General features: G+C 36.2%; 1 protein-coding gene across 1 annotated transcript in view; it reads left to right on the top strand.

Moving 5' to 3' along the window:
* The window catches only part of LOC104529682 (dynein heavy chain 5, axonemal), a gene marked incomplete at its 3' end in the record, with an annotated part of 55339 nt that overhangs the window by 7606 nt on the left and 21698 nt on the right, over positions 1-26035 (top strand). Inside the window, exons 7-26 of the mRNA XM_029086509.1 lie at positions 815-901; positions 2480-2551; positions 5244-5345; positions 6287-6473; positions 7640-7805; positions 7919-8012; positions 9168-9266; positions 10610-10791; positions 13070-13189; positions 13729-13930; positions 16895-16990; positions 17994-18167; positions 18261-18350; positions 19076-19231; positions 20193-20332; positions 21995-22146; positions 23422-23629; positions 24454-24541; positions 24658-24781; positions 24898-25061. Coding sequence (XP_028942342.1) covers positions 815-901; positions 2480-2551; positions 5244-5345; positions 6287-6473; positions 7640-7805; positions 7919-8012; positions 9168-9266; positions 10610-10791; positions 13070-13189; positions 13729-13930; positions 16895-16990; positions 17994-18167; positions 18261-18350; positions 19076-19231; positions 20193-20332; positions 21995-22146; positions 23422-23629; positions 24454-24541; positions 24658-24781; positions 24898-25061 — 2703 coding nt within the window. The remainder of the gene's footprint in view (positions 1-814; positions 902-2479; positions 2552-5243; positions 5346-6286; positions 6474-7639; positions 7806-7918; positions 8013-9167; positions 9267-10609; positions 10792-13069; positions 13190-13728; positions 13931-16894; positions 16991-17993; positions 18168-18260; positions 18351-19075; positions 19232-20192; positions 20333-21994; positions 22147-23421; positions 23630-24453; positions 24542-24657; positions 24782-24897; positions 25062-26035) is intronic.

Raw genomic sequence — 26035 nt, 5'->3', positions numbered from 1 at the left:
GTTCACTTGAGACTGTGCAAAGGGGTGAGAAGATGCTGATTTGGGGTGGAAGTGGGGGGCCACCACTGAATATCATACATCACACATTTAGTCTACCAGGAGTTGAACATTTGACTTTTTAGGAAGAGGCCTCTCCTTAAACTTGAAAGAGGAATATACCTGCAGACTTCTTCTGTGTTATTTTCTGCTACATTCTCCCAAGTTTCAACAAATTATTTTCCAAAGTGTGTGATAGAAGATTAGAGCGAAGCAGGTCCTTATTAGGTTTACATTTTTTTTTGTTGCCTCAAAGGGAAGAAGTTGTAGAACAACTCAGCGGAAAGGGATAGGTGGCAGCAAGGCTTCTCAGAAAGTTTTTCAGAGTGATGTATGGTTAAAGACATGGGAAGAAAACTAAATTTCTTCGCATTGTTGGCGGGATCTACCTGACAGTGTGCCTTGTGAGTCCCACTCACAATTACGTTGTAAGTTTGCAGACCAGGCACACGACTCTTTCTATGAGTCATCCAGTTTGTTTCCATGAAGGAAATCACTCTAGGAAACCTTTCCAATTTAATTGCATTATATTTTCTGAGATTTTTTTTTTTTCCCTTTTTCTTTGAGTGTTTTCTGAAAGAACAGGGCTATGAAACTGTGGGACTGTGAGATTCATGCAAAGCTTATTCTTCAGATAAAGCCAACCCCATTAATTTTGTCTGGGAATTACTGACTGATTCAGAACGAGCTTAGTTATATCACATATTCAAACAGGATGGGTATTTGTATGATAATAGTTTTTATTTTATTAACCTCTTATTTGTAATTTAATTGCTAGCAAAAGTCGAATACATCGTTGCAGTCAGATGGGTCAACAAACAGTTTGCTTCAGAAGAAGTTATTTATTACCACGGGTTCTACTGAGGTATGGTTGAAAAATTCACTAGATGACATTTGAAAAGTAAAATATTGAAAAAAATATAACAGTTGTGCAGTGTTAATCAGCTTTTTGTAATTCTCAGGTACTGAGAATTTTTAAGTACTTAGTACCCTTTTTATAAAATAGCAGATCTTAATGTGTTCTACTGAGGTATGGTTGAAAAATTCACTAGATGACATTTGAAAAGTAAAATATTGAAAAAAATATAACAGTTGTGCAGTGTTAATCAGCTTTTTGTAATTCTCAGGTAGATATTTAAGTACTTAGTCTATTTTCTCATAATGCAAGGTCTCCTAACATTTCTTGAGCTGAGGTTGGAATTCACCAGTATAAAAGTAGCGATTAATGGATTTGACTATCTGAGAGGAGGGCAAGTTAAATAAACCCTTTTTATAAAATAGCAGATCTTAATGTTTTTGTTAATGACTGCATGTTTAAGTATTTTCCAGTACTTGTGCACTTCTAGTTTAAAAATGCAGTGATCTTCAGTGGTTTTAATAATAATGCACATTACGCAAAAATACCTTTAGTCCATACAAATTCTTATAACAACCTCTTCACTGTAATGTCTAAGCATTATTCGGCAGTGTATTCAGAGTAGTCATTAAGATTTCTGATTAATTTTCTTTCTTCCCATCTCTTTTGGGGGGAATTGGGTGTACCATACACAATTTCCTTTGAATAAGATATGGTAATGTCTTTTTTTTTTTTCCACCCCCCCCAATGAGCTTATATTAAAATTGTTATGTTAGAAAAGAACTAGCTGAAGAATTCTTTCTTGCTTTCAGAGGTGAAGTGAGGTTCATTCCTGGGCCAATTAAACCAATTGGAATGGCTTTTGAAATGTGTTATACTTGAATTATTATTAGATTTAATAGATTAAAATAAGCATTGTTGCAGTACTGATTTTACATTACTTTTACATTACTTCAGTCCATTGAAAGATGAAAGTACATGTTAAAAAGTATTTGGATCAGAAGTTTATAGTAATCTTTAAGTTCCTTTTTTTAAAAAAAAAAAGGAAATAAATGTCATTCTAGGATGATCCATTCTGGTCTAGATGTCTATGAAAAGTGCCTTGAATATTTGAAAACTGATGATATCTTTAAGTTTTTTCAATGAATTTCTGTTGGCAGGTTCAGAAAGGAATTAGACAATCTCACGGATAGGTCCATAAATAGATACTAAAATGGCTAGAAAGGAATATGTCATCTATCAACTCTCCTACAACGATTGCAGGTGGGCAGGGAAACTAGCCTGGGAATGAAACCCAGGAAGCAGCTTAGCTCAGAAGCTCTCCCTGAACTGCATTTTCTTAGTAGAGATGTGATACTGGACTGATCTGCCCAGAAGGGCATTTTTGACAGTCTTATGTCAAATGGAGAAAAAATGGTTTGATTTGAGAGGGACAGATTTTGAAATATCCTACAAACAGTTCACTACTTTTTTGAGTAATTAATTTTTTACAATTTTGTTTTCAGCACATTTTTAAGTTGTTAAAGAAATTGCTTTTACTGTACACATATATTCTTTTTAACTGTATGCATGTTGTTCTTTTTGCAGAACTTTACAGGAACTTGTGCATTTTTCCTAAGGACATCAGATAAAGTTATAACTGCATCAAATGTTTCCCAGGTCAGACCAAAATCACTCAGTGTTTACAGTGTACTTAATATTTTCTTAGACCTTTATTCATGCAACTGGAGTCAGAAAAAAGAGCATGGAGTATTTTCATGAAATTGTCTAGTTCTGTGTTTAACAGAAGTTGTTTTTCATTTGAATAAGTATTTATCATAAAGTAATGTTCTAATGACTTGGAAATTAGCTACTGCAATATTATTAACAACAAGAATTTAATTAATAAAGATTCATTATTAATCAGCCATTAAAAATAAAAAATTTAATGGCAATAGGGAATAAAGACCTGAAACAGATTTTCTTTTTAAGTAATGAGCCTAAATTATGGTAATGCTGCACCTAAATAAATACATGTTTCATACTTTTAAAATAAAGATCATACCTGAAACTAGCTAAAATAAGGGTTTCTTGCACCTAATAGCTTTAGTTGTGTATAAGAAAAGTACTGTAACAGCCTTTTCTGACTTTCAGAGATATTCACATTCTTGGGAAATATTTGCAATAGAAGAGCATCCAAGGCTAACATTTAAGAATAGACAATAAAGAGAAAAATGTAATAAACCTGAGATCATATTCTCAAAAATATTGATGCGCTTATATTTATGCTGTACAGATTTTCTTCTTATTTATCACTAATAGGTTGATGTGTTTAATTTCAGCAGTTGGTTACCTGTTGAAATGGTTGTCCAAACTCTTCGGTTAGCTGTCTTGATGCCTTCTCTTTGTGGTTCTCTTGTGATCACCTTCTTTTGTCAGGGGTTGTCATCTAGCTGTCATCAATTTTCATTCCTTATATGAGGCAAAATTTTTAGATGCTATAGAAAGTGAAACAAGGCCTGATTTTTAATCATCCAGTCTTCACACTGATGAGGCTTGGATCTCAGGCTCAGACTGGTTTGGCAAATTTTGGTTTATCCTGAAGAGCTGTGTAGAAACAGTTGGAAGGAGAACCTGAGAACCCCCAGGAATACATGGATTTGTCCCCTTTTTCTCAAGACGAATAGCTGAATCTTCAGCATCCCGTGGAAAGAAATGGATCAGCTTGTATGTTGACCTTGTCCTAGAGATTCAAAAGTCTTGAAAGACTTAATTTTCCCTGTCTGCCCCTGCCTGCAACAAATGCAAACGCTGTCATATGAGAGAAACTGACATTGTTAAAAGCAAGTGGAGGGGAAAAATAGAGGTCAGTTCATTTCTTCATTACCCTTCTGTCCTTCCCTTCTGCTATTTTATTAGCACACCCTCTTGTAGAAGGAAGTAGTTTAGGAGCAGTTCCTTGTTGACAACCTTGTGGGCGTTGCCTCCCAGGGGGCATGTTCAGGCACGCAACAAAACCTTGTTTTCCTCATAAGCACTTCTTCAAGCAGAATGATGCTTTGATTGTCATCTGTAATTCCTCCACTTTTGAGGAAGAGCTTGCTACCCTCTTGTACTCTAGTGGGATTATAATACTGTAATATTGTTAGGACGTAGTATTCCACCCAAGCGTAACAACTAATTGTGCTAAATGCTCTTCTTTTGCATGCAAGTGGGGAACTAGCAAGAAAAACATTAGTGAAATTAATAATCAAGATAGCCAAGAATGTCAAAGCCTCTCCAAAAATTCATTTATAGTTGCTGTTCCTAAGACACCCTGGAATTGCTGTCTTCGCACAGGCAAAGGTTGGGAGTAGAAGCTTCCAGGACAGAACTCGGTATGCTTCACCCATATCAGTGAAGCATTCATTTTAGTGAAGGCAAAGTGAGTGTATTTTTGTGCAGCTCAGAAGTTCTGAATGAGACTCCCTCTCTGCTAACCAGAGACATACCCAGAGCCGAAATGGCTAGTCAGTATGGATCATAGAAAGCACATGGCCCTTGTTCAGGACATATGCATTTGTAAACAAAAAGCCAACCAGTCCATAAGTGGATAGTGTTGGGAAAAGATGCAATCCCTCACTTCTTCCAATTTATGCTTTATGTTCTGCAGTGAAATTCCACTGACCGTTACTATCTCTCTCTGTCCCCACCTTCAGCAATCTGCTGCTTCTTCCTTCACATTAACTAGACTAGACTATTTCAGTTGGAATGACCTACAACGATCATCTAGTTCAACTGCCTGACCAATTCAGGGCTGACCAAGTTAAAGCACGTTATTAAGGGCATTGTCCAAATGCCTCTTAAACACTGACAAGGTTGGGGCATCGACCATCTCTCTAGGAAGCCTGTTCCAGTGTTTGATCACCCTCTCAGTAAAGAAATGCTTGCCAAGCATGAGCTCATTAACAATAAACTAGAGAGAACTGTGTAACTCAGAGTGGCATTTCTTGCCTGGAGCATTTGTTGCCCCTTTTTTGGTGTTTATCATAGATGGCAGCTGTTCCTCTAAAAGAGAAATATAGACATATAATTGTTTTAAGATTAATTAATGCATTGATGTTAAATGGTTAATTTTAATTGGTTGCTGGAGCGTTGCTACAATATGGGACTGACTCTTCTGGTGACTCAAACTATAAGGGCAAGTCTTGGAATTTCCAGTTGAATTTTAGTCTATGTCCAAACCAAACTCATTAGCTGGAGGACAATATCCTTGTGCAACCTATATAGCTATGGACTGCATATATGTCTGCCACGTGTCTGAATTTAACTCAAATAGTATAATATTGCAGAATTTTACATGCACTCTGTTCATTTTTGTTTCTTCCTGAAGGAGGTGAATTTTGGCATATTTGATTGTACTAATGGAAATATCCTTCAGGGCCTGGAATTTTTCTTGTCCCAAATCATGATACCAGCACTTAAATCCCAACAGGTAATCAAATATCTAGTCTTTTTTCTCAAGAACGTGTGTAATTAAGGAAAGTGGCTGATGCAGTCCTGTTTGTGCATCAGTTGAACGTAAAACAGGATACAAAAAGATACAAGTCTAATATAGGCCTTTATGGGAGTCATGCAATTTGTGTGTGTGTTTGAAATTCATATACCTATTGTTTATTTTCAAGCGATAGCGCCATCTGTAATGCTCATGACAAGGGAGAACATGGCATAGCAGCCATACTAAGGTAAAAATTGTGTTGACTTAAGTAAAATTAGATTAAGCCTGGACTGAAAGAAGTGTCAAGTCCTTCTGGCAGCACAAAGGGTCGGTCCATGATTTTATTCTAGAGCATGGACAGCAAGCACTATATCACAGTCATAGTATTCAGCTTCTTTGAGTTGCCCTTCTTCTGTGTCACTCACAAAGCGTCACAGTTGGTTGTTCTGTTACCTCCAGAAGTACGTGTTTGGAGGCAGGAAATGTAGTGAAGCTCAGTGTCTGTTGAGAACGATGGTGTCATATGCTGTTACCATATGCTATGATCTTCTCTCACCCAGGAGCGGGAAGGGAGATTAGAATCTGCTTTCTGTGTTTGGAGTGAACCAAATCAGACTGAAGAGTAAGACAACAATTCAGTGTGAAGACAGTGAGAGCAGGGAGACATTTTTATTTCTTGAGAACCTCTTGCTTGTTTGTCTCTTCTTGTCTAGCAGAATAATTAAGTCAATGCACACTTTAAAGTATTTATGTTGTAGTACAGATGAGTGTATTTTAAGGGGCATACTTATAAATCTTTATATACTGCCATGAATAAGAGATTACTTTCTAATTAAAAATAAGATACCTTTTGGGTTCAAAAAACAAAATAAAGTGTGACCCTAATTTTACTTTTTTTTTTTTTTTTTTTTTTCCTTCATAAATCATAAAATAATCAGAACTGGGGAGCTGTGAAAGAAGGCTTGAAGAACAGCCAGATACAAGACTTCCTATATTCAGTGGATAGATTTGTGGCTAATTTATCATCATCAAGACAGAATATAGAAGATAAAATTCAGCTCACAAAAGTGGATATTGATATTTATATCAGCAACTTGCAGAACCCATCTGACTACATAACTGCAGGTAATTCCTACGGCAAAGCAAACACAATGATGCTGTTTGTAAAACAAATGTTATGTCATTAGTAAAAATTTACTTTGAAGAAGTAATCTTCCGAGAGCTATATACATTTTTCTGCTTACTCTTCCCAGGTTTCTGGCTGTGTAAGCATAAAATCCTCAATCGTTTTTCCATCCTTTAATTCATAGATCTTAAAGGATTAGGTAGTTCCTTGACATATCATGTATGCAGTGGTCTGTGTTCCTTCTAGTTCACTGGCCAAGTAGTTGCTGAATGGAGCTGTCTACTAGTGCATATACTCTTCACTTTTTTTGATACTGGGGAAATCCTATGTCCGACTCTGAGGGCTGTGTTTCAAAACAAGATGTATTTATACAAATTTATATATATACATATATGTATATGTAGGAAAAAAAAGTAGTTATTCTCTTTGACAATAGCTTTCCACCATTTCTTAATACCACATGAATTTTCAGAGTGAAATAATGCCAAACCAGTCAATACTTCTGCAATCCCTCTCAACCCTACATAAGCATATGGCAGGACAGCTTCAACAGAAGAACTAGTGACTCTTAAGGCAATAACTTTATATAGCAGGACAAGTTCTTTAGTAGTACAAGCTCCACGAGTCCTAAATATGATGCATCAAGTGAACTGAACTCTTTGAGCTGTTAGGACAATCTAAAAGATGTGCTGACTTATAAATTATAGGGTTTTTTTGTAACTGTTAATAATGGTGTCCGTTATGTGGTGCTTTTAATGTGGAATAGGCTGCAATGGCAGAAAGAGAGAAAGGTGGAGAAGTAAGCCTTTACTTATGAAATACAAGCAGAAAAATTTGCACATAGTAGTTAATGCTTTTCTTGAACCTCTGAAACATGATTCGCCCAAAAACACATCACTGTATTTTTTTTTCCTTATGTTCAAACTGTATTTTTAACTGTTTCCATTGTAAGGGATATGCAATAGTAACAGAGTAGGTAGATACAACTTGTATGTGTGTGCATCCTATTGTTACAATCTTAACCTTTTCCTGTTGTTGGTTAGTGATTTGAATATACTCAGCTCACATAACGTCTTAGTTTGACAAGGACATTTCACTTCTGTAGTTAAAAATCAGTGTTTATTTCTTGGTACTTATGAGGCTGTCCCATTCTGTGATTTTGAAGGCAGTAACACAGAGGTCACTGAGAAACTTGAAGAAGTGGTCATGATTTGGATCAAACAGATCAGGCAAATCTTAGTGGAGAGTGAACAACTGAGAAGAGAAGCTGATGACATTGGTCCATCTGCAGAGCTGGAATACTGGAAGACAAGAATGTCATCATTTAGCAGGTTAATTCCCTGCATTATTTCTCACAGAGTCACCAAAAAAAACCCCAACTTTAAAAAAATAAAAGTAAACTTGAATTCCAAAGAGCATATTAAATGTGTTTCTTTCTTCAAAGCCTTTTAGATGAGATCAAGAGTTCAAGAGTAAAGAAAATTATAAGTATTCTTCAGGCAGCAAGATCAAAGACATTAAAGCAGTGGAAAGAGCTGGTAATTACTATGTTCTAATAAAAGTTTTAAATGAGTGCAGTACTGTATTTGTAATACACACTGGACTGAACACAATGCTAAAAATAGTTTTGAGTGTTTATGCTGGTTTTGTACTGTGGTTTATTATCCATTTGTTGAAATGTATAACAACAATGATTCTGAAGTTGAATAAATAATTTGAAAAGAAGTTGATGCTTCTGTAATGTACTTTGCATTAACACAGTGGACAGAATGGTTGTGCAAAAGTAGAGCAGTATAACAATACAACATTTTTCTGTCTCTCTCCAGCTGTACCCTGTGCAGGCCAACTGTAAAGATGTCTGAAAGTTCATCATATTGCTTTTTATAATTATTGGCAGCTGGCTTTTTGTAGCATAACTGCTACTTCAAATAAGTGGATATCTGTAACATAAACTTATAAGTCAAAATTGTAGGCAAGCCAGAAAACAAGCTGTAGACCATGTACAGCCAATCAGACCCTTCCAAAACACCAGAATGTCAATCTTCTAGCACTTACAAAGGTATTCTACTGTTTTGAAAATAGACCAGGAAAACAGTGTCACCTCACTTGATTTTGTGCTTAACATATTTGCAGACTTTTATGCTAAATGGAATTTGGTTAAGTGTCTGTACAGAGGCAGTACAAGCCAAGGACAATGAACTAAATTTCTTCATATAGAGTTACCTTCTAAATACTGGCTAGTTCCACCTATCATGAACAGAAGGATATACAGGCATTAGTTGTGAACTCATTTTCCCTAACAAGTGTTTATTAAAAAGTGTTAGGAAATACCCTGATAGGTTTCAGGGATCTTGTGTAAGTTCTGTAGAATGGGTACCATGCTAAAACCATTCTAAAATGTAAGTTGGATTATCATTACGGTACTTCTATCAGGAAGGAAAAACTTTGGGAGTCTAAGTAAGGAGTTCTTCTAAATCACATCAAAAGTGTTGCTGATTGCCAGGTAGATCTTTCAATTTTTTGCATGTAAAAGCAGTTGTTTATTATGTAAAGAAGCAGTGGCCTATTTGAGAGATTTTCTGTGAGAAAACATTTGTGCAATGGAATCATAGTCTTGTGGTACCAAGAACAAGAACTTGTTAAGTAAATTTTAACGGTATGAATTCTATTTTTTTTTTTTTTTCTGCCTTCAGGATGGTAATATAACAGTTGCTGCCAATGAAGCTAAAGACAATGTGAGATATTTATATACATTGGAAAAATTTTTTGGTCCACTTGCCAAAGCTTCACCTGTAAGTAATACTCTGAAATTCAGAAAAGAAAGAAAGGGCTTTTGCTGCTGAAAGAGAGATTTTTCTCCTTTCAATATTTAAGTCCTATGCTTAATGATCAGTGGACAGCTGAACTCCTTTGGCATTAGTGAACTGAGTTTACAAATTTTGAATAAGCCAGAGATAATACTACTTCTTGTGTAGGAGGCAGTTGTCATTCTAGAAGATAATTGAAGGGCATGAGAAAAATAAGCAAAAGAGGATGTTTTTCCAAATTTGATATCAAGCTGATTTGTCTTTGTGAGCTTGGGCCTTACCTATGGGACCTTTTCCTGTCTCTGTGCTTCAGTTAGCAGTTACCCATGCTTGTTTTAATCATATCATAAAGTAATCTTAAGCCTTCAGTTGAGCTGAAGTTGTGCAGCTTCCACTTATTTTACAGGTTAACCTTTTTCTCTTGGAGGTAGCATGTATTTACTGTCATCCTGGTTCAAATGATAAAACTTATTTTCAAAACCATGTGGTTCTCAGATTTATTTTTTTTAAGCAAGAGCATGAATTTTGAACATACATCGACCAGGCAAAACTATCTAAGCTTACATGGTTCAGAAGATTTTACAATTTTTTGAAATATTTCTAAATATTGTTTTCAAAGCTTGGACTCTGTTTGAATCCATTGTGCTATTTTACACTGCTTTTGTTCTGCAAATATTCACCGTTCTGACATATTTGACTTGATTTTTAGATACCATACTTTTTTTTTCTCCTTTTCTAGACCAATCACTGTCTCTTGTTCTGCGTTCTGAGTATATCTGACTTGCATGCATTTCTGTAGAATCTTTCTGTGGGACAGAAAACTATAGTTCAGTATCCTCAATAAGAGATTATTGTTGCCTTGCCTTCCCCTTCTGGATTTCTATTCTGTACAGATCCAGGCAAAATGAGCAAAGGTCAGCTTTCTCCTTGTCCTTCCTGCAGCAGGCCCACTCTTTTGTAGCAGTTTATGACTTCTTTTCCTCAGGTAGCATATTCCTTTGCAAAGCAGACTATAGCACCTTCATATACTGAAGGCCATGCCCAAAAGGGGTACAGCCTATGTTTTTCCTCTTGAAAATCCCATTCTGGAAGAAGACCTATTAATTTTTTTATTACCATTTCCCCTTTTTTTCCTCTTGTTCAGTGTGTTGGTCCCCGCAAATAAATTGGATGGTCCAGTTCATACTGAGATGTCTATTAGAACAATGTGTTACAATCAAAAAGATGTTTATCCACTGACAAATGCATTCCCAGAGCTGTCACATTTTCCATTGTGTTAATTTTTAGGAAATTTGAATTGCTGACTTTCCCATTTTTTCCTGTTGTAGATAACAATGATGGAACATGTACCCAGTTTAATGAATACTGTCTGCATGATCTACTGTACATCACCATACTACAACACATCAGAGCGCATGACATCTCTTCTTCTTAAAATCACTAATCAAATGATTAACACATGCAAGATGTATCTATGTGAAGGTGTTTCAAAAATCTGGGATCTGGACAGGTGATAGAATTTTAATAATTTAATATATTTTTTGTTAACACTAGAATTAAAATTATAGTCATCAAGATTATTAAAAGGTAAATTTAAGTAGCTCCTCGTCCTCCTACCAAGCACTGATTCCCATGTTAATTTTAAGCTTGTGACTACTTGTTTTATGTAGAATTAAGTACTCTCCAAAAACAAACTTACTATGTGCTGTGAAAAAAACTGTTATTGGAAAGCATGTAATATATATCAGTGTACAACACTCAATATTTTGTCCCCATGGCTTTTTTTAGATCAAAATACACTTAAGCAATTAGAACTGGGAGCTAAGGTTCTTCACAAAGGAGCTCTGAGGACAGACTGACAAAGTTCCATCTAAGTTTTTTATTTTGCTGTTAGTGGCCAGGAAGGTGAGTTTGAGGAAGGGGACAATGTATACCAGAGCCAGAATCGCAATTTGGTTGTACTCTCTTTGGAGCGAGGTGTGTGGGTGATAGGATGGGACTCAGACTTGTATTTTCTGAGTATTCCATGAAGAATGCTGGATGAACAAACACAAGAAGTGTAAATGGTGCCAATGAGCCACTTGAAATTTTAAAAGCTAGATTTACTGTAAGTTTGCTAGTTAGTCATGCCTAAGACTAGTTTTGTCCTTCTTTTCTATTGTTCTTGTTACAGCTATCAGTATAGCAAGAGTCCCTAGTTTTCAGCAAATGTTAGGCACTATACAGAAAATGAACAAAAAGTTTGCTTCAGCTCTAAGGAGCTTGCAATCTAAAACTTAAGAAATTGATAGTGAGATGGAGGGAGGAAAGGGGGATGTAGAAAAAACAGCAACCATGCAGTGTTGGCCAGCTGGAATGACAGTGTATTTGGCAAACCTTGTGATGCCCTTAGATGTTTTTGTAGGCATCACTGCCAGGAGAGCTAAAGGAGACATTTCAAGGAAAGGACAAGCTAGCTGCTCTGTGGCTACTTGCAAAGAGCTGCTCATACAAGTGCTACATACAGCATAAGTGGAAGCACAGAAGTGTTTGTATGAAACTTAACAAGTGGGTGGTGAATGCTGACGTCACTGGCAGAACAAGTGTGTCTGAAGGATGAGAAGTTACGTGGAGATAGCCTAGGAAGAATGCATACTGTAAGAACAAGTCAATTATTTTCATGCAAAAGAGAAGTGGAAAACCAGAGAGAGGGATTAAGGTAAGCATGACATCTGAAGTTATCAACTAGAAAAGTAATGATTGGAATAGTCTCTTGAAGGAGTATAATTGGAGCAAGATTATGGTTACTGAGGTGAGAAGGAAAAGGTGCTACAAGCCTCATCAAGACATAAACAGTTGGGATGTCTGTGCTTAAATTCCAGGCAAGTCAAAGGTGACGCTGAAGTAATAGGCTAGGAGACATAAAAGTAAATCTAACAAATAATTTGGATTCCTCCTGTATTTTGGTGTGGGTAAAGGGAAGTTTTCAGAAATTACTTGTAATCAATTATGGACTGGCTATGTTTATTCTAAAGAATTACTGTAAATAAAAGTGAAATACGTTTTTTTGTTTATCCTAGCTGAATTTATTTTTGAGACATTCTTCTCATGTACTTATTTACTGCTGCTGTCTCTGCAAAAGTTTCTCTCTGTCCCAGTTAGTGGTTTCAATCTATAAAGTTTGACTATCAGTTTAATTCCCAGTGATCTTTTGGGACATGAAACACAAAGCCTTGGCTAAATGACTTATGGCTAATTTCCATCCCTCTTCTATGTATCTCATGTATAGTAGTACCTCAAGGATTAATGAACAGCTGTGTATAAGATGTAAGTATATGTTGCCATAGAAACCAAGATCTTCCCAGTGTATCTTTTTAAAAAACAGGACTTTCCTCATGCTTGCTATAGTCTGGAAAAATAACTCTCCAGTCTTGTCTGCTTAGAAAAAACATGGAAACAAACAAAGGAAAACCCATCAGAAATATCCAGTTTACAGAAGATGAGAAATGGCCAAACTGCAAGCATTCAGTAGACAGGGTTTACTTGGAGTAAGTCCCTTCTGGACTATGCTTTGAAAGTCTTGGTTTGATGACAATAAAACCTACACTAAAAATATCCAATCTAGATAACAATTTTTTGAAAAAACTTTTTGATGTAATCCTCATATTTTGAATGTTTTTCAGGTAACTTATAATTTTGTGTTTTTATTTTGCAAAGTTGCATATCTGACTGGAATGTTCTATTTTTATTTATATTCTTTTGAAGACCTCCTTAGGATGATTTTTGGTCTTCTCTGCTTTTTTCCTCAGACAAGAATTGCTAAAGAGGATACAACAATGTATTTCCCTCAAAGAACAGTACCGGACATCCTTTCAGAGAATAAGGGAGGAGCTAAAGGAAAATCTAAGTGACAGGCCATTTGATTTCAGGTAAATAATTCACTCTAATATATTATTAATTTATACAATTTATAAATGAGTTATCATTATATCTGCTGGCTAGCAGAAAAGCTAAATACCCAATTAAAATGTAGTATTTATTATAATCAGAGCATGACCTTGCAGAGGTTTTTTTTTTTATTATTCATTAATAAACCAGTGACAGATTTTTGCCAGTCACTTTTTGATCCAGCAGATGTTCCAGGAGGCTTCAGGGGAATTTATGCATCTCTTAATTTAATACATATGTTTATGTGTGGTCTGAAATCCAACAAATATGAGTCGTGACTATAAGTTAAGAGACTCCAGGGGAGTTCAGTCGGCTTTGTGCTGGGTTGCCTATAACAGTGCCAATGGGAGTTTTGCCTGTATTGTCACCTAAAGCATGGGGCATTTCTTAGTATTGTACATTCACATTTTGATCTCCTGCAAATGTCTTATTTTAAAGAGTAACTCCTATGAAATGTGGTAAAGGCTTTTAATTTTAACAGATTTGCGTAATAATCCCGCTATTGCTTTTTTATTGTTAGTGAAAACTATATATTTGGAAAATTTGATACATTCTGTAAACGTTTGGAGAAGATTTCAGATATGAGCAATATTATGGAAAGACTTTTAGAGCTCCAGAATATAAAAATAGAAGGTATTGAAGAGATCAGTACTTATTACCAGAGCATTGCTTCAAACACCAAATCCAAACAGTATGATGTTCTGGATCACAGGAAAAAAGAGGTAAGTACATTCAGCACTTGTCTGACAATCACTCCCTTAATTCTGTGGTTTTAAATTGAGTTATACAAAGAAGATTAAATTTTATAATAATGCATATAGTATTTTGCTGTAATAATAATACTTTCATATCTTTTAATACCATTTGAAAGTGTTTGGGTAAATCTGGCTTTTATTTCAAATGCTCTTGTTAATTTGTTATAAACTAGGTTTTGTGTGATAAGTAAGGCTACAGACAACTTTTCCTAAACTTGTTTTGAGATGCATGTATTTTGAACTGCACACTGAAAACTAATTCAGGCAGGTCAATGGATTAAATACAGTTTATCTAGCTGCAAGAGTTACTCACTGTTACAGAAGATACTTAGTGGAATAGCAAAGGCAGTATTATAGTAAAGGTAGTAAAGGCACTTAGCTTGACTTTTGAGGAAATGAATGATACCACCCCAGTGCTGAGCAGAGTGGTAAAAACTAAAGTGGCTTTTCAAGTGCTTCAGACTCATATTTTAATACAACCTGTACATGTTGGAATTGAGCTGCTTTTTGTGAGCTGTAGCCTGCTTGCTTTGCAGGATTAATAACCTCACAATAGAAGTGCTAGAAATGTTGACTTACCCTTTTGCCTTCGTGAACTGTAGCTTGCAACTGTCAGGAACTTTCCCTTAGACATTTAAGACTAGAGTACCTTAGATTTTCTTCTAATTGGCTGATGACTTACGTTTCTGTAATACTTACTACATGGTTCTTTTCTGAAAGACAGCATTTACTGTTAACTGGAATTTGGAGGTGTTTAAAAATTGTGTGGCTTTTCTACCCCTAAGTGGTTGGAGCAATATATATCGTGGACTATCGTCCCAAGTTGTGGGTTGCTTTCTTCAAGAGGAAGTTCGCATTGTACTCTTTTTGCAGGTCCTCAGTATTTTTGTCTTTTAAGGAAAAATATTACAGATAAATACACAAATTGCTTCTAGTTAGGAGCTGCCAAATTTGGTAGCTCAATAGAGGTGAGGCTGTCAAGTTCCATGTACCCAGGTCCACTCAGCTGCAAGGCTGAGCATGTAATTCCCAACAGGCACGCATGCACACAATACATTTATATGCAGGTCTGGCCACACAGCTCAACACAAACTGAAAACAGTATTAATGGCCTCATCCTGTACCTCTCTGGCTGAACAGGAGGAAAACCTGTTAGTGGAGAATATGTATACATGGATCCCTCCAGTAGCTGGTCTTATGCATTCCATTCATCCAACAGCTGGCCCCTGGATACCCAGATCTCCCCAGTTCCTGGATTTACAAACCTGACCAAGGCCCACAGCCCCACTCCAGTTGCTGGTACTCAGAGACACATACACACACACACACATTTGTGCAGACACATGCACTATGAGGCCCCCCAGTAACTGGTCTTAGGCAATCAGTCTACCCTCTCTACCTGACCCCTGCATCCCGTTGCTGTGCTGGTTGCTGACACACAGAGACACACAAGTGCACACAGTTCTTTCTTGTAGTTTGTCCAGGCTTATAACCTTATCAGTAGCTGACCCTCAGACCCTCTGTCTCTCTGGTAGCTGGCTTGGGCCTCCTGCTCCATCTGGTAGCCAGCTCTTAGACCACTCTGGTCTCTTTAATATCCAGCCCAGACTTACAGCTGCTCCAACACTTAGTTCCCAAGCCTCTGTCCTATTTGCTGCCTGGTCTGGCTTGGTATTCTCTAGCCATTATATGTGACACACCCACCCACACAGTATACAAATACTTCAGTGTTTCTGGTTGCTATGATCCACGGTTCCTACCCTGGTTGCTGATGCTTAGAACTCAATACACTGCAGCCTCTCCAGTTGTTGACTCTACAGGTGCACAGGCCTCAGTGACCCATGGTCTCCATAGGATCATAGAATGGTTTGGGTTGGAAGGGACCTTTAAAGATTGTCTAGTCCAACCCCCCTGCCATAAGCAGGGACATCTTCAACTCAATGAGGTTGCTCAAAGCCACATCCAACCTGACCTTGAACACTTTCAGGGATGGGGCATCCACAGCTTCTCTGGGCAACCTGTTCCAGTGTCTCACCACACTCATCTTAAAAAAAATTCTTCCTTAGGTCCAATCTAAATCAGCCCTCTTTTGGGTAAGTTTAAAACCATTGTGCTGTCCCTACAGGTCTTGGTAAAAGTCTCCTCATCTTTCTTATAAGCTCCCTCCACTCCTGTTGCTGGTATGTAGACTCCCATACACACTCATGCACACAGAAGAGAGAACTCTTTCACCCATGAAAATGGTTAGAAATTTAGGTAAATAAGAAGACAAGACAGACTGTGCTGATCAGGTGTCGGGCATGGCCAGACAAGTGTACTGACCAACAACCTGTTCACATGTGACCAACTCCTTTTATCCCGTCATGCCTCCATTTTTCCATACTTGTTCCTCCCACAAACCACATTGATCCCTGCCTTTGCTTCTTTCCTAACTCCCATTATATGTTTTGTATAGTCCCAAAATGCTCTTCCCTGGTAAATTGTAATAAGTCCCTTATCTCCTAGGCAATAACCTTCCTTCTCTTAGTCTGTAAGACGCTCTAGAGAGCCTGATAGTTTGCTCATCTTGGTGGTTTTCATACCTTGACTGAGAGCTGAGTGCTCTCCTGTGCCAGTATTGGGAGTAGCTGGTGAGTGTACTTCGTTCTCTCTGATTTAGTTGCTAGATTTTCTCTGACTGTTCTTGTTCCTCTGTGCTGCTTTGTGCTCAGGAAGATGAGGCTTTAGTCATATAATCTAACACTTCTTATTTTTGTTTGCTTTGCTTAGAATATAAATGCCTCTGTTGCTGGGGTTGTCCCTGTTCTCTTTAAATCAGTATATGAACACATACTGGGCAGATAAAGCAAATTCCCCAAAAACTTCAAGGAAACAATTTTGTATGAAATGAAAGCAACTATAGATGTTTTTTTTTTCTTTTACCATTTCTAGTTTGAAAAAGATTACCTTGAATTTAAGAACCAAATTGCAGCATTGTACGAGTCCATACAAGAATTTGTGGATTCCTGGTTTGAGAAGACTGTAACTGTAAGTGATTTTTCAACTGCAAACTCCTTGTTCTGGTGCTTAGAAAGGCTGAGTAACCACAGCTCCTGAAATCTTCACTGCTGCCAGTGCTGGTGGCTGCAGAAGTGCTGGAAGATAATGTTCATTGTTACTTGGCGCCAGTTAAACATTCAATTTTTCATTACTAATTTTATAGCCCTGTTGTTTTGAAGTTTATCTTCTTTTTTCACCTGTTGGACTGGCAAGAGTAATAAAATAATTTCTGCCATCTGTTACCTTAACATCAGTACTGTTCATTGGTTCAGGCCCTGATAGTGAAGAGAGATGTTAATGAAGCACGAGTAAAGGTGTAGGTGTTCTACCACAACTGTTTGCAGGAAAAAAGAAGTCATGATTCAAAAGTCAGAAAAAATTTAAATCACAGAATCACAGAATCACAGAATGTCAGGATTGGAAGGGACCTCAAAAGATCATCTAGTCCAATCCCCCTGCTGAAGCAGGAACCTAAATGACATCACACAGGAAGGCGTCCAGGCGGGGCTTGAATGTCTCCAGAGAAGGAGACTCCACTACCTCCCTGGGCAGCCTGTTCCAGTGCTCTGTCACCCTTACTGTAAAGAAGTTCTTCCTCAGGTTTAAGCGGAACCTCCTGTGTTCCAGCTTACACCCGTTGCCCCTTGTCCTACCATTGGGCATCATTGAGAAGAGCCTGGCTCCATCCTCATGACATTCGCCCTTAACATATTTGTAAACATTAATAATTAATTAATTTGTAAACATTAATAATTAATATTCCAGTATACAATAGTGGTAGCAGTTTCTTGGTTCATACTATGGTAAATATATTCTATATGGGACAAAATACAGAAGTAAATTCACTGACTTGTCTGGATGGACTTTCCTGTGTTTTTAAGAGAACAACTTACAAACTTACATTCTAAATTAAAAAACCTCCACATTTATGAACAATGATTTTCTGAACTATTAACCTCTTCTGCAGTAAATGCTCCATCTTACTTTTTAGACTGAACAGATGCTGAGACTTCTCATGAAGCTTGAAAAAATAGGAGAAAATCATATTGATCTCAATGAGAAGTATGCCATTGTCCTTCAGCAGTACAGCCAAGACTTAGAGTTTGTTGAAAAACTCTACCAGATGCAAAAAGAAAATCCACCTGTACCACGTAATATACCACCGGTAAGAATGAAATAAATGAGAGAGAAAAAGGACTTTGCTTCTTTACTGTTTTTAAGTTAATGGAAATATAACCTCATATCTTCTGTGTTTTAGGTAACAGGGAAGATTATGTGGGCTCAGCAGTTATACAGAAAAATTGACCATCCAATGACATTCCTTAAAAAGAAAACCACACTTTTGAAGGTTGGAAATTAGCAGAGGAGGATTCATGCTGAGCTTTCAAGCATGTTACTAACAGACACATGATTCATTTTTATACCCCTATGCTCACTTTTCTAGCAACTTGTATTCAAGCTCATCCAACAGGATAGGTGTTAGTGTTTGCTCCAGCATTTGAATTCCTTTTTGCAGCATTATTATTCTGTGGCTCAGGACAGTTACTTCTCTTGAGACATTGAGCTGATGACTTAGGCTGGTGCTTTTGTCCCTTCTGGGGCTTGACTCATGCTGATCCTGATAGTAGCACTGTTGGCCGTGTACCTAAGCTTAGAGCCTTCCATCTGCTATGCTCTGTAATGAAGAGGACTGCAATATTTAATCTCAAACACTAGCCACACTTCATGAAAGAATATATTTTTTATAGCGTTCTCAATGGGACATCAGCACCTTGTATGGATCATAGTATGGACTTTGTTTTATGGGCAAGACTGGGAGGAAAAATCAGGAAAAGAGTTACATTGTTTAGAGCAGTTGAATACTTCTTAATAATTGAATCCCTAAATAGATTGCTATGTTTGTGTGTCTTACCATATCTCTAAAATAGCATAATTTAAATCTTTCTGTTTGTTTTGTGTTCCTAATGGTGGTGAGGAGAAGCCAAGTTCAGGGCATTTCTACTATGTTAGACTCATCAAATTGTTTTTAAATATTTGCTCTTTTTTTTTTTTTTTTTCCCCCTTTAATTGCAGACATTGGAAATGAAAAAGGTTGTTAAGAGTTACAATAAAATGGCTGCAGTTCTTTTGGAATTTGAACTTATTTATTATAGAGCCTGGTGCAGATTTGCTGACCAGGCTAGAAATGCTCTGTATGCTTTCATACTCATCAGGCACCCAGAAACCAAGGTAAATATGATTTATTCTTTGTATTACTGTTGCATTGTTTGGTATTACATATGCTACTTTAATCGTATAATGGGTAGACAGACACAGCATTAAAATAGTCTTAATAGGGTTAAAAAAATGGACTCTTTGAATTGGTATTTTTTTTCCTTTTCATGTGTATTTATGGTACAGACTTCATCATGTCTCTTCTTTGTAAGGCTCCTGCCCCATTCAGGACATAAAAAAGGCAGGACATGTCTCTTATTGACTTATCTACATCTTTTTAGATATTGTTTCATGTTTTATTTGCTGTGTTAACCAAAGTTTAGTCAGAGAAGGAATTCTTAATTGGATCATGGTCTTTTCTATAGTGGTCAATATCACTGTTCTGAGTACATTGCAATCATTCATTAATTATCTTTCAAAACTGCTTGCTGAGAGAGAAAATCTTACCATTCTTACTTCATAGATTATTTTTTCTGCTCTAGTGTGGAGAAATTATGTTTAAAATGTGGCATTTTTTGAACTGATGATTCCATAATGGACAACTAGAACCTAGTTTTCAAATTTATTTAGCATCATAATAGCATTTAGTGCCCTGAAAATTGTGCAGAAGTTAATCTTCAACCCTTCTCCTTAGTCTATCAATGGACAAACTGAAATGAAAAGGCAAATTAGCTTCCACAGAGTGTAGCTGCAGAACTAGAATTAAACTTAGGAAGTCACAGGAGCCAAGTGGTTAGGGCACAGTGAAGAGGTCACAAGAAATTGAAATCAGTGTAAGATATTGGTTGATTAATACTTTGAAAAATCTAGATATTTGTAGAGGATAAAGATCAGTGTAGAAATACAGATATCCATTTAAAAGATCTTCTCTTGTCATCTACATCTTGTATGTTCCAGTTATATCACACTAAATGTAACCACAAAACTACTGCCTTATTTTCTATTTCTTTTTCCCCCCCCGTACTGCCACATGAAGGAATTGCTTGTAAACTTGGATCCAGTGGTCCTGGAAGTACTTTATGAAACAAAATACCTGAAAAAAATGCATTTTGAAGTTCCAGATGCTGTCCTTGGCTTGTGTGCAGATGAAGAACAGATTAAAAGACATCAAGTGGAGTGAGTGAACACTTACTTGATTTGATTCTCCTCTGCAAATGGGAATCCCTAGCTATGAGTCTGTTGCATATGCTTTTGATTTATTGCAATTTTTCTCTTTGATGGAGCTTAATTGAAATTTAATTGCTTTCCCCTGCAGTTCCATAGTAATATTGGTAACATGCAGTTGTTCCAATTGCCACAAGTACCTTGTTACTAGAAAACACCTACATGCTTTTGTTTTGTTACTGCAACAACTACTCTGTAAGTAGAGCTCCTAGGTACTGCTAAAGCATCTGTGTACTGTAACATAGGGATTACACTCCAAAATATTACAGTTAACATCAAAAGCTTTTTTTCTGTTAGAAAAACAGGCTGGAATTTACCACTTGATTAAGGCACAACACAAACATTTGTATAGATAATACATCATCTAAGTTATAATATGCTCTCTCATGTTGAATATCTGAAATAACTTTTGTTGATTTTAAATAATTTATTTCTGCTTCTTGTAATAGTCCAATTCTGTGCTGGAAGGGTTATTTTCATTCTCAGGGATGCTGATTGTTAATTCTCTAATTCTCTAAGCAAGGATGATAGGTCTTAAAAATGTCACCCTTTGTGAGGACTATTTTTTAGATAGTTTTTAAATAAAGTGGACAAAAAGGGACAAAGTTAAAAGTTCCATGAACACTTGAATTCAACCACTCCTCCCTTTTTCTGTTTTTAAAGCTTTCAGTCTTTCACTATTATAATATTAAATTTTTCGTATTGTTTTCAGTTTATTATCTGTGGAGTGTTTTAGGAGAAACTAACCTAAAATTTCTAATGTGCGAGACAAACTCTGTGTGCTACAGTCCTCTAAAAAGCTGCACCCCAACTTTTGCCATCCAAGAGAAACAAAAAAGTACAGAAAATGTTTGCTTTAAAAAAAGAAATCCAAATACACCTTCTACTGTAAAAAAAGACCTCAAACTGACTCTCCAAGCAAAGAAGGAATATTCAGAGACAGTAGATTTTTGCTTAAGCAACACTGGAAAAACAGTTCTGGATATATTGTGAATGGGTTATCTCAGTGTATGGTTTGTGACAATGATGTTTAAAGTAATGGTATTAATCTGGCATGGAACACAGATATTACTATTTTTTTGCAGCAGTTCTTGTAAGGAATCCATTATATATCTGACTTCTGAGTTGCATTTGCTTCTAATTCTTATTTATGCAGCTTCATTGTGTAGCTCCATTATCATGGAACTTTATTGGTAAGTCTTCATACAGAATTTGGCCTCTTTTTCTTTGAGATTTGATGTCTTAAGTGGTTTGGATCTAGCTTTTCTTATAAGCAGCATCATTCCATGCCATTTCTTGTGTGATAGGAAGAAGAGAACAAAAATGTTATGTTTTCATTTTCCTGGTTTTTTTTAAAATTATAATTAATTTTGATAATTTTAGTTTCTCTAAATTGATCACAGCCACTTTACTGGAGGTACTTATTTCCCCAGTCTGGTTCTGCTGCTAGTGAGGAGAAAAATGCTTAGTTTGAGCTAGGAAGAGCTGGGAAGGGTTCTTATTTTTAACATGGTGTCAGAACTTGCAAATCTTATTAACAGAAAATATCTTCAAACTTCTTTATGTTTCAAATATCTGAATTAAGCACATTATAAACATGAACATGTCTTTCAGGCTCCAGAATCTGTTGATCAATTACAAAGAGCATCTGAATAGGATTCCTGTTATGCTGAAACCACTGATGAAACCATTCATAGGACAAGTTGAGGATGCCCTTACTCCGGGCTTGGTGCAGCTGTCATGGGTTTCTTTGAACATCAATAAATGTATGTAATAGAAGTGGTGAACTGGTGATGCTGTTAGGTGGTACCTGCCAGACATTTCCTTGTCAGTTTTAGGAAGAACACTCCATCCATACAAGGGAAAAACATACCAGGTCCCTCCCTCCTGGCTATGGAAGTAAGTCAGACATGAGCAGGGTGAAAATGGTGTGTTTACATCCTGCTCTAAACTGTGGTGATCAAGCCAGGGCTGTTTGACAGCTATCTTTGAACAGCCCTTGTTAAGTCATTTGCTTTACCAGGCATTTCCTTTTTTCCCCTCCTTGGTGGTGCCCCTTTACCACTCTTATGTCCCCCCACATAAACAAACCACCTCTTTTTACTTTTATGATAAAGTGGAAGCAAAATCACTGTAGAATCATAGTTTCTTGAAATATGTCAGAATTTCTTAATCCTACTAAATGCTATTGGTTACTGTATTGAACTGACTTGGTGAGGAGTGCAGTGAGAGAATAAGTGCTTTGGTGCTAAAAAAAAAATGTAAAACCAATATAATTTTTTTTTCTTAAGGAAGAGACTTCGTGGCTCTTCACTTTTGGGAAATAATTAGTGTTGTAAAATAATTTTTTTTGCTCCACCCCCGCCCCCTGCCTCTCAGTTGAGGCATTGCAAAATCAGTTGCTGAGAGCACAGTGAAGTCACTAAATTAGTTAATTTATAGCCATGTGACTGAGTAAATGGTTTGTCGTATTTGAATGTAGAATTTATCCAGTCTATTCAGAAGCAGTCATTTTTACCTTTAGTTTAATAAACACTTATGTTAAAGCATTTAATTTCTCTCTTTGCAAAGAAAGTTAGGTCATATGCATGAAAGAAGAAATCTAATGGATTAATCAGGATGTAATCTTGACTGGGGGAATTTTAGTCACTGAATGTATAAGTTAATTACAATTATAAAAATACTGTATTTCACTGTGTGTGTATGTATGTAGAAAGACCAAAATAATTTTTGGATAGTTGTATCTTTTCTGTTTTCCATTGTATTTTGTTGACCCTTTTCATTACAGTGTTCTTTAATACAAAAAAGAAGAGATATTTTGAAGGCTATTGTACTATTTTTTATGAAGTGGTTTCATTTAGAAATTCCAAAGTAGAGCAAGTCCATCATGTTTCTGTTTCAGACCTTAACTGTGTATTTCATTGCCATTAAATCCTCATTTTATTGTCGTACCTGGGGGGCGGGCAGAAGAGTAAGGGGAGGTGAGATTTAAGAGGTCTTTATTTTGCATTATTTGTTTTAATTTTGTTTTCCTTGCTTAGTTATTGCAGAAGTTTATAGTACCCTGAGAGAGTTGGACTATGTAGTCAAAGAAGTGGCTGATACCCTGGAATGCAGAATTGAAAGAATTCTGGAGGATATGTCGAACACTCCTGTGATAATTTTGCCAGAAGATGAACCTATAGATGTGCTTTCTTTCCTGGAACAGATAGAAAAGCTTGCTGTCTCTACTGCTCACAAACTGTCTCAGTAGGTTTATTAATTGCACAGATTTGAAGGACATATTTGGGAGGGATTATTTATGTATTACTTTTTTATGCATAGAAGTATAAGTATAGTTTACTTTTAAAATTTTATTGTAGCAGACCACTAGTCTAAAGCAAAATTACAGTCTCAGGATGCAGGAGAGAAACTCCCAAGTATCTTGAATACAGCAGATGTAAAATTGCATCTGTAGTGTTTAGCATTTCATAGTTTTCTTCTTAAGACATTCTAATCAGTAGCAAGACAAATAAAGATGGAAAAGACTTGAAATCTCATCCTCATGTTGATTGCTTGATTCTTAATGTTAGATAGCTAATGTAGTGCTTCCCATTCTCCCAGTGCTGCAAATTTTTTGGCCTATGCTTATTTTCCAGGTTATAGCAGAATAATTGTTCAGTTCTTCTCCAAAAAGATATCTATGCTCATTTTGCAAAATAAGAGACCTTCTATTTTTTTTTTGTTTTTGTTTTACTAATTCTGATTTCATAGATTATTTTACTGCCTCATCATGATAAGCCTGTTTTATTAACTATATTTGTAAAATATCTTTTTTCTTAAATTATTATTAAGTCCAGTTGAATCAGATATAAAAGAGTCTGACAAATGGGTTTCTTGAGAGCTTGTCTGTCTTAATATCTTGCATTCTCTGCATGCCCAAGGAATAGGAACAAACTGAAAAGTATAAGGACATTTCCCTGCACACACAATTCTTCACATTGCAGTAGGACTGGGTATGTCTGCCTGGAAAATAACAAAGGGTATTCCTTATGTTTGATTCCCTGTGAGTGACTGTAAGGTTGTTTTTTTAGACAGAGTCAGCAAGTGGAATGCTCTGTGTTTGAACTGGTAGATATTCTTAAGCACAGGCTGAAAGCAGATACTGGAAGAACTCTAGAGGTAAGAACTCTTCAGTGTAAAAAGTAACCTTTTATAACCTAGTCAGATACTTGATATTTCACTTGCATAATAGATAATATGGTTATTTTCCTAAGAATTTGCCTTTCACTCTTCAGGATTCATACGCCTGTACACATATTGACATGAAACAGAAAACACGCTGCCAAGAATGCCTGTCCTGTGGTTACTATAATCTGATGGGACAGCTTTGTCAGAAGAATACTGACTCTTTAGTCAGATGTGAGTCTGTCTTTTTCAGATATGTTTAATTTTTTAATATAACTTTAAGATTTTTTTTTTCCCCAAGCTTATCGTGGTAAAAAATATAATCTCACTTCAATATTATATTTCTTTAGGCACAAAGATTTCTTTAGAGTCCTTAAGACATCGACTGCGTGTCGTCGACTCTAGGTATCAGATGACCAAATTCGTAGAGACACAGAGGGTTCCTTTGTTCAAAGCTGAAATTCAACTGGCTATTCCAAATGTTGTAATGAGACCAAGTCTTGAAGATATTCAGGTAACAAAATAATTGCACATCTCAGTCATTTTATAGTAAAACATTTATAAATGCATTGGTTTAAAACAACATGGGTGTGTTTAATCTGATGCAAGAACTAAAAGTAAAGGGAAGAAAAGATTTGAACATCACTTGAGTTCGTGACATCAGTGGGTGCTAACAGCATGAAGCCACAGCTCAGGTTTGTTATGCAGGCCAGTAGAAGGAACTGTTTTCCTAAAAGCTCAGTAACTCGTGTTCACAAACGTCTACTTAAAGGCAAACATTTCAAAGTGAATGCAAAAATAAAAATTAATGCCATTGATACAGCCTGATTTGACTTCCTGGTCTCCTTAAAATCTTTCAGAATATAAAATTATATCATCAGTTTAAAGTATCATTCATAAATCAGCATTCTGCAGTAGTGAAATGTAAAGGAAAATGTTACCAGCCTGAAGCCCTAAACTGTGAAAAGATTTGAACACTGATTTAAACTTATACTAATTCAGCAAAATTCTTGCACACACTTATACAATCTAATATGATGTCTGAAATTATTCACAAAGTGTTAGTTTTTTATGGTGTTGTTTTGTGGACTTTTCATTTATCATTGTCACTGCCAAAATCAGTAGTTGAATTATTTCTCAGATTTCATTTGCAGCCTTCATGGTGTTGTCAGTAAGATGTCAAACCACAAAGTATAATTTTAAAATACCATAGATAGAAGTTATATAATAATTTATATAGCTGCCTGTATAGGTGATAGACTATACCATCACAAATTCAGACAAATGTATTCAGGCATTCTGATGTGAATGTGAAAACTATTATTATTAATAATAAAAAACTACTTTTATAACCAGTTTAAGGGGAAATAGTAGTATGATTAAGTTATGATCCTCAGTGATTCATGATTACTGTTCATAAGGGTCTCTTATGTTCTTGTTTGAAAACCACATAAACATAGAAGGACTGTGATAAAACTTTATGGAGTA

This window comes from Antrostomus carolinensis, unplaced genomic scaffold (genome assembly GCF_000700745.2).
Source record: "Antrostomus carolinensis isolate BGI_N321 unplaced genomic scaffold, ASM70074v2 scaffold20898, whole genome shotgun sequence".
Lineage (NCBI taxonomy): Eukaryota > Metazoa > Chordata > Aves > Caprimulgiformes > Caprimulgidae > Antrostomus > Antrostomus carolinensis.
The sequence above is the reverse complement of the archived record's forward strand: the minus strand, read 5'-3'. Positions and strand labels throughout refer to the sequence as shown.